Source organism: Silene latifolia, chromosome Y (genome assembly GCF_048544455.1).
Source record: "Silene latifolia isolate original U9 population chromosome Y, ASM4854445v1, whole genome shotgun sequence".
Taxonomy (NCBI): Eukaryota; Viridiplantae; Streptophyta; class Magnoliopsida; order Caryophyllales; family Caryophyllaceae; genus Silene; species Silene latifolia.
This window is the reverse complement of record NC_133538.1, coordinates 477,789,023-477,798,554: the sequence shown is the minus strand read 5'-3', so window position 1 is coordinate 477,798,554 and position 9,532 is coordinate 477,789,023. Positions and strand designations below refer to the sequence as shown.

Here is a 9,532-nt window from a genome sequence, read left to right as displayed (position 1 = left end):
ACTTGCTCATTCGTTCCCCTACATTCACTTTGGTCATGTCCCAAAGTTCCACAATTCTCACATATCCCACTTGGGATTGATGAAGATGCCACCATGGACTTAACATGATGCTTTGGTGATTTTGAGGCGTCTTCAAGCTTAGCCATAGCCTTCTCAAACTTCAAGTTCATGGTATCAATATGAGCACTAAGTTGAGCACCTAATTGAGTAATAGAGTCCACTTCATGCTTTCCTCCTTTAGTAGCCTTGTGAGGTCTACTATATTATAAATTATTATTGACCGCCATTTCCTCAATCTTGTTCCACGTTTGATTATCGTCAACTTCGGTGAACATACCATTTGATTCCTTGTTGAGAATGTTTCTTGAGTCTTCATAAAGACCATTCCAAAATTGTTGTACCAAGAACCACTCGCTAAGTCCATGATGAGGACATGAGCGACAAATTCCTTTGAATCGCTCCCAAGCTTCATACGAAGATTCTTCGTCCCTTTGCTTAAAACCCGTGATTTGAGCTCTTAGCATGTTAGTCTTTTTCGGAGGGTAGAATTTTTTATAGAAAGCTAGAGCCAACTTCTTCCAAGAGTCAAGAGTAGCCTTATCAAGGCTATTCAACAATTGTTTTGTGGTGCCAATTAGAGAAAAAGGAAATAAGACCCATCGAATTTGGTCTAGATGCAGCAAGACAGGTGTAAGGGTGTTCTCTCCCAAACATTTAGTCTAAAATGCCCTCTTGACAGGCCGAATACCAAGCCCTCCAGCTAGGCAGGGGACATAAGCCCTCCTGACAGGCCGATTTCCCCACCCCTTCAACCACTATAGCAAAAAACGATACTTGGTTGAATTACTCATGAATAACAATATAAAACGAAAATAATGTGCAGGTCATTCAAACGAAATCTTTGACATGCCCAACAGGATGAAACTCACAAATCAAGCAAAGTCAAAAGTGAAATTAGCCAAAAGAAGGCCACCATGCCTATATCAATAAAAACCTTTACCCCATGGGGCAAAGGCGCCAAAATATTCATAAAGGCCAGGGATAGTCTCCCTGACCCAAGACAGGAAAATAAAAATATTGTTTGTCCAGGGACATCCCCCCTGGATGGGCCAAAATACCAACTGAAAAAAATATATTACTGTTTCTCCTTAGAAACAGCAGCAGCATCAACAGCCTACTCCCCACTTTTAGCCGGATCAGCGTCAACGTCCTGCTCCCCTGGAGAGTCGACCTCATGTTCATTCTCCATATTATGCAGGTCAGGATACTTTGAGGCAACAAAAGCCATCTCAGCCTCAGGGTTCCACTTTGCCCTGGCCTTGACAAGCTCCGACATAGCAGCCGCCCTTCCCTTGATATAAAAGTAGAGGGAAGCATCATCCAGCTTGAACTCCAAGTCATCCCTCTCTTGGGTGAGCTCCTCATTTTTTTCTAAGGCCTCCTGCAATAGCCGCTTGCTCGAAACTGCCTCTGTCTTAGCAGCATCCCTCTCAGCCTGCACCCTTGTCAAGTCAGCAGCTTTAGCAGCCAGGTTAGCTCGTGCAAAATCTAGCTCAGACATTAGCCTATCATAATCTGATCTCATCAGATCAATTCTGGCTACCAAAGAAGTAGCCTGATAGGCATTATGGAGACAGGTCACAACACCCTGATCAAAAACAGAGAGAAAAGAATGAGTAACTTACCCTAATAATAGAAAACTACCAAAATAAAATACACATAAAAATTGTTCCAACCTACCTCCCTTACGGCAGCCAAGGCACCAGAAAAGAGGCTGACTGAATGATCCACTGAAGCAACTGCCTGAGTAGCAGTCTCAACAGGGTCAAGGGTGAGCATGACATCTGATTTAGAAGCAGCATAATCCCTGATCTTCACCCTAGCAGCCTCCATATTGTCCAACCTGGCTCTCACCTCCCTGACCGGGGCAGAAACATCAACATCTTCAATTTTCCTTTTTTGGGCTGCTGAACTTGTTCAGCAGGGGCAGCAGGTACAACAGTGACCTTAGCAGCATCAGACTGTTCAGTCAAGTCAATAACAGGATCAGCATCCCCGCTTCCTTGGGACCCTTCCTCCTTAATCTTAGCCAGCCTGGCTGAAAGGTCAGCCATACCAAACCTGGCAAGGCGAATAGACGACCTGGTGGCTGCAACACGAAATACTGTATCAGCAATATAAACCAGACATCATCAGAAAGCCTAAGTAAAAAGAAAGGAAAGATTAAGATAGACTTACTGCCTGAGGTAGTGGCACTAGCAGCCCCTGAAGCTTTAGCCGCCCTGGGAGCACCGTCAGCCTTCAAACAGCAAGGAAGGTGACCAACCCCACAACAGAGAGGCCAGGAACTCTCCAGAGGAGTAATAGCGAGGAAAGAAGAAACATTGGGAGTGGGATACTCAGTTTCAGTAACTCAGTCATCAACTGCACACATAAGAGGTATGACTTATTATAATTTTTATTTTTCACTAACAAATAAAACATGCAGGGCAAAGAAAGAAACCAAAAGACTCACCAGCAACGCATGCCTCATGATTCAAATACGCCAAGTCAGGACCCACAGAATTGGTCCTGACAAACATGTACCCAGCAGCCCAGCCTTTATCATGGCCACTGTCCAAATTACTCAAAAGAGGAGTAGTAGACGCCCTGACCTTAAAACTTATACGGCGAGGACTGTTTGTTTTAACATCATAACAGGTCATCAAATCGTCAAGAAAAAAAAGAAATATTGTGTTTTTTTACAGAGATTCTCATTGGAAGAAACAACCTTCCACACCATTGGCATTAACTGATAAGATGGAACACCGATCTCCTTAATAACCTCAACCATAAGAGGAGAAAAAGGAAGCTTACAGCCTGCCCTGAAAGCCAGTCATGGATGCAGAACCAGCCAGGACAAGCCCAGTCGGCCCTGATAGAAGAATTCTCAGGGATCCAGACTTCAGCATCAGTAGGGATGATCCCCTTATCCTTCAAAATCTTCTCAAACTCAGGCTTCAAACGGTTTGCAGGAGACTGATCCTCATTTAAAGCCTTCGTAGGCTTGAATTGGAAATCACCATGAAATATTGAGATCATCTCCAATGGAGAATCACTCGGCTTATTGATTGTGGGAGATGGAGCAGCAGAAGAAGTAGGCAGATTTTCAGAAGAAGTTTTCTCAGGATTCTGAGGAGGAGGAACCGCTGCCCTGGTAGATTTTTTCTTTACAGCCATTATTTGAAAGATTATGAAGAATTAAGAGAACTGAAGAAAAAGACTATCAAAGAGAGAAAATAAGAAGAGATTGCTTTGGTCAGTTCAACTTAATGAAGCACACATGTATTTATAATGAAGAGGATTAGGGTTTCAGCCGCAAACGAAGTGGATAATCATTAAGGAAGTTGCAGTAAATATCACACGCGTCAGCAACTGCAGTAAAGTAGCCGTTACAGGAAACTGACTAAGCAAAACTTAACCGTTGGGTAATCTTCCTAAAAATAAAGTTATCTCCTCATTTTTTCGTCCTGGCACATTGCAAATGGGGAGATAAGGGCCAATTGTTAGGCCTTGAAATCCGCAGACCTTCCTGATCTGTATCTCACCTGAACCTGACTGACATGCTGTCAGGCTATCAGGACACTTGAAGATAGGCGCCAGGCCATGGAGAGGGCAACGGTCAAAATGAGGACGATATTAGACCAAATACGCGTGTTATAAAGGAATTATATACGCAGCATTAAGTTTGAAGATTACGCAGTAAATGCAGTAATGAAGGGATGAATAATTGGCAATTATTACTGGTAATTATGGAGAATAAACCGCAATTAATACCGTATCAGGCAGCCGTTCAAGGAGGAAGCCTATATAAGGAATACTTTGAAGATATTGGAGGCAGGTCATTCACACGCAAGAAGAAGCATACACAATACCTAGAGAGAAATAAGCATTGTTATAATCATATAATTATTCTCCCAAATTAAATAGTGAAATCCTCTCCTGGCTTGGTGCCCGTGGTTTTTTCCCATTCAAGTGTTTTCCACGTACAAAATCTCAGTCTGGATTCGTTTTTACTCTTAATGGCGCTGCAGTCAGCTGGAAGAGTTCGAAACAAACTGTTACAGCAGATTCTACGACTGAGTCCGAGTACTATGCCGCGTCTGAAGCTACAAAGGAAGCGATATGGATGCGTCAATTCTTACATGGACTATCTGTAGTGCCTAGTTCGAATGACCCGATCACCATCTATTGCGACAATAGTGGTGCCATCTTCCAAGCTAAGGAGCCAAAGTCTAGCAACAAATCTAGACATGTACAACGGAAAGCTCATCTAATCCGGGATTACGTGGAGCAAAAGGAAGTAGTGATAGAAAAGATTGCTACAGATGATAACATAGCAGATCCTCTCACCAAAGCATTACGACAAGATAAGCATGAAGGGCACGTAAATTCCATGGGAATCAAACGTGTTCCTGAGTTGTAGTACTCTTTTATGGATCAGATTCATTCTCTCTTGTACTCTATACGACATCATCGTTTTGATATTTTATATATATATTTTGTTTGTCATGTGGATTTGTACGACAAATTTTGAACACCACAAAGTGAACTGAACGAACATTATATCTTTTTCATCCTTAATTGCCCACATGAGCGATAACTCGCAATTATTTTGTGACGTTGGTTGATGGTGGGTTCAACGAGCCATAAGTCAACCGGTTGACGACCAATCACAGAGGCGATTTATACGGATATTTCGTAGGACACAATTGTGACATCGACGTGGAGTCCTAAATGTTTTATAACATTCGTTGCCTGGTCGTGGATAGGACTTCCATGGTGATCCTAAGAGTCGATTCTTTTGACTATCGACTGTCTCTTGAGACAAAGGCAGATTTTGGGTGACTTTGGTTTCTTTCTCACGGTCATCCGTAACGGGGGCCAAGTAGATTTTTTCGGGTCATTTCATCTTTGTGCTTAGATCGGAAGGAGTTCGAGTTGAAGGAAATATTCACCTTTATCGGTACTCGATATTTCTCGGGGCCACTCGAGGAGTCAGAATCGAAATGCATGGCCATGCTCGGATACGGATTCGTTTTATCGGTTAAGTTACTCTCTAGTCGGGGAAACCACTCTAGATACAGATCGATTGTAAAATACGACCTTTGTGGATCCAGATCCGCAAATTGTTTTACATTGAGTGGGAGAAATTTTAAATGAATATGAGAATCGGTTATCGCACATACACATGTACGGACAAGTGGGAGTTTGTTGGAGCTTGTGTCCTCCGGTTAGTGCGGATAACGTCATTGCACATACACTTGTACGGACAAGTGGGAGCTTGTTGGGGTTGGTGTCCTTAACGATTAGTGCAAGGACCTATAAACCTCTAAAAGGATCAAAGGGCATACTTTTGGTATTATTATCAGTTGATCCACGTTTATCAATAACGGTTGGCTTGCTAGATAAGTTTGACGTTATTGTCATACAGATGGCGGTGATCAACTGGTCCCTAAAAGTCACACCTATAGGATACGTTCGAGAGATGTGACGGTATGAAAATACAGTCATATAGATGCCAAATTTGACTAACCGGTTAGTCGAGTTATTTGACTAATATTTAGTCAAAATGTGATGTTGAGATATTATATTTAATACGGATTAAATATCATGGGCTAAATTAATTAACCGATTAATTCGTAAAATTAAATATAAGCGATATATATTTAATTAAATGTATATTGAATATAATTATACAATACTGTTTTGTCGGACACGTATTAATAATTCAGCTAACCCGTATTATTAGCTGATGCCTTAATTTCCGATAACCGATAACAGTTTATAATACAAACCCGTCATATACATTTTAGCATTTTGGCGAACTGGACTTCGAGCTAAAATTAAGAGGAAGTGGAAGCCCACTTCCCCATGCAAACCGTCGGTCCAGCCAAACCAAACAAAAGGAGAGACTCCCTCTCCTTTTGACCTAGACAATTCATTTTACAGAAAACTAGGGTTTTGGAGATAGTTTCTCTCTGAAACCTAGATCTCACATCTCGAAAAACCTCACATCAGTTCTCCCAATATTGCAAGGCAATCGGAGAACACCATCTAGCCAAGGGCATATCTCGGACAAGTCTTGGGTGCAACAATTAGGAGGGAATCTCGTTTGATTTCTGTTCTTTACGCCGCACTATAAAGGACCCGAGGTTAATTCTTTACCTTTATCGTTTCTCTATTGTATTTATGTTTTATGACGATAATCGCATGTTAAATTTACGTTATAGTCCTAAATTTAAAGGGTATTATACGGATGTATACCCACAAAAATTACTTGTCTTATTGTTGTTGTTGTTATTTCATTTACAGCTTATTATTGTACCTTGACGACCTGACCAAGAGACTATCTAGAGCTAGATGACCTTGCACAACTCTACCCTAACCTGATTTCTCCTTGCGCAAAATCCATACAAAACAAAAGCCCACTCGAAATAAGGCAAAAAAACGTATACAATGATAAAACCTCTCGATCGAGTGAAATCAAACCACTTGATCGAGATCAAATCCAGCAATTCTTCTCGATCGAACAGAATAACCGTTCGATCGAGTACTTCTCGTTTTAGACCTATCGATCGAGTATCAAAACAATTCGATCGAGTGAATCTTCAATAGATAGAGCATTCGATCGACTGAAAAGTGGTCTATCGAGCTATATTAGCACGTAGGACTCCTTGACACCTTCCGAGGTCAGCTCACGCGTCTTTCAAGTGATAGATTCCAAGCTCCGATTCCTTATTCTCCACAAATGCATGCAAATGAGACAAGTTTAGGCTCGGTTTATCTTCTTTCTGGTCCGTACCTACAATTTACACAAGACAAACCAAAGTATACTATTCTGGGGTATTTGTAGCTAGATGCTACATAAATAGTACATAAATGCATGTAAAAATAAGGTAAAAACCTTATATAAAATACACGCGTCAGCTGCGCCTCTGCCCTAGCTCTTTTTTGCGTGTTTTCAGATTTTTCCGTGATTTGTTTCCAAAGATTGAGTCATTCCATAACTGTCCATATTTTCTAGTATAAATAGGGATCTTCGTTCCACATATTTTTCACGCGAGTGTCCGGCCTTCACTTCTCCCTTTGCATTCTAAGATCGTGCTCTAAGCTTTTGATGTCTACGTGCTTGATCAATCGACCACGTAAGCTTAGATCATTCTGAGTACCAGTAACGTTGCATGACCGACCAATTTGACAACAACACATAAATCAATTTAATCTAAATCCTCTAACGAGGGCACTTTATACATACATTCGAGTCGAGCAATCACTAAACAATAACTTAGTTAATCTCGTTTCGTCAAACATGTAAGTCTGAGCGTGTAAATCCCATCTTTATTATTGTATTTTATTTTCGTACTAATTAATGTAAGGTTTACATCAAAAGTATGTTTAAAATCGACTTTTAAAACCCTTTTATCAAACTGTTTTTACGGATTGACAGTAATAACACGTCGAGAAGAAACGCATCAACTGCTGCGCCTCTTCGAAGCGTCGCAGCATCTGTTGCGCCTCTTCCAGAGGCTGCCGCAGTTCATGCCTTTCTTTTTCTTCCTCGGTTTTCTGTTATTTCGTTCGTTTTGTTTTCGTTTCTTATTTTCTTCTCTTTTTCTTCTTACATGATAAATTTCAATATTCTCTTCATACTTATCACGTTTTGCTTTCGATGTAGATCCCTTATAATCCATATTTGCGGGTTTTCGTCATTAAATCAAACCCGGATTTTTAGAGACTCGATTTGTTCATATCAAGTTTCTGAGGTTCGCTTTTGTACATATTTTTACCGCTTATTTCCAGTTTGTCACACCCTTTAACTCGTTTCTGCCTTCATAAATTTAACTTAGTTTGACATAATTAGTTTAATTCATCTTTAATTAGTTTTAATCCATTTTAATTCATTTTATAACTCTTATGACGATTTCATATGTTAATAATACGATAAATTACTTTCATCCGAGTCGAATATTAATAATCAATCGTTAAACAGACAAACGAATATAAATAACACGCAGTTCTGACTTCACAGCCAGAACTCACCTCAAGAACAGACGCAGTGACCACTACGCCTCTTCCAAGGGACGCAGCAATGCTGCCCCTATTCCGGGGTGATTTCTGTCTCTGAATTTCCGTTCTTGCTTTGACCTAATTCTTTAATTATGCAATTAATCGACTATTAATTGTAATATCACTCTTAATCTGTCCATATTTTCTAACCCATATTTTATTTTTCTTTCTTTTCTCAAATCGTCCGTCTTAAGTATATTTTTGACGTAAATCAATTTAATTCATTGTAATTTATTGTAATTATCGCAATTTATTTATTGTATTTTATTATGGATGTATGTTTATTTTTTTTCACATGTAATCAACTCTAAACCCTAATTCGACATTAATAAGTGCTAAATTACATGTTCACTGACTTAGTTAATTCTCACATGCTCGGATCAAAACGTTGGATGTTGCATTGCATGCATATAATCGTCAACATATCAAATACAAACGATTTCCCTAATCATTAGTAGAGGCCGTTATCGAGGCGGGCGGAATTAGGTGTTCAGTAAAAGGACTACCTATTACGTACCCTCACCCCTTACTTCAGATCTATGTGAACATCTGTGCTCACTGGCATTCACGAGAGTCATTATAGATATAGAATGCTAAGGGTAACGAGTTCTTAGTGTTCATGTATTTACTTTGTGTCTTGACATAACACAAGGTATTCGAATGGTTCCAATTTCCCATAAAAATTGGTGGCGACTCCACAAATGTAAACGCTTGTTCCCGAGCGCCCCCGTGGCCTATGTCCATAATTTGGCAAGCCTGCTTGGGAAGATACACTTACGTGTTACCCGGGGCGAAACTTGAACGAGGTTAGGGAATAGTTTATATGAGACAGTTGTGGTTTTCATTACTCGACCTTCTTAGGCCCAACCGAACCCATTGGACCAATTGTCCCGTCTGGATGGTCCAAATTCTTATCTGGGCCTAAGGATAGATAACGATTGATGTCAACCATACCGTGGTACATACTCGTGTTTGTATCAAGGGATTTCACTACTCGAGGGAATGGACTAGGAACCGACCTTACTCATGTTTGGGACGGACCTCTCCACAGACCAGGGTTTGATTGCTTGGTATGGCAACCCACCTTTTAAGCCAAAACCCTTTAAATGTACTCAGCATACCGTTATAATGCCCATATGTATGTTTGTATCATATACGTGATCACCATTTTTGTATACAAAACCATGATGAAATTTTGTAAAATAAAATCCTTTTCAAAATATAAAATTTTCAAAATAGCGCAAAATAAGCCGAAACTCTGTCCAAATGTCAAGTCAAACTTCGGGCCTCAAACCCATGTCGAAACCCGTGCAAAAACAAAACAAACCCAAAAAGCTAAAAAAAAAAATAAAAATATTTTCAAACCATGTAAATTCAGTTGGGCTAAGTTAGAGTCAAAATTCAAAATCGACTATGTCCTAGT

The 9,532-nt window shown here is 40.2% G+C and overlaps 1 protein-coding gene and 1 non-coding gene across 2 annotated transcripts in view; both read left to right on the top strand.

Annotated features, from left to right (window-relative positions):
* Positions 1–417: 417 nt before the first annotated feature.
* On the top strand, positions 418–524 carry LOC141636746 (small nucleolar RNA R71). The gene has a single exon (XR_012541334.1). It is a non-coding gene; the product is annotated as a small nucleolar RNA R71 (small nucleolar RNA).
* A 3,221-nt stretch (positions 525–3,745) lies between these two features.
* Positions 3,746–9,532, top strand: part of LOC141633000 (uncharacterized) — a 41,336-nt gene continuing 35,549 nt past the window's right edge. Inside the window, exon 1 of the mRNA XM_074445497.1 lies at positions 3,746–3,750. Within this exon, the coding sequence (XP_074301598.1) occupies positions 3,746–3,750 (5 nt within the window). The remainder of the gene's footprint in view (positions 3,751–9,532) is intronic.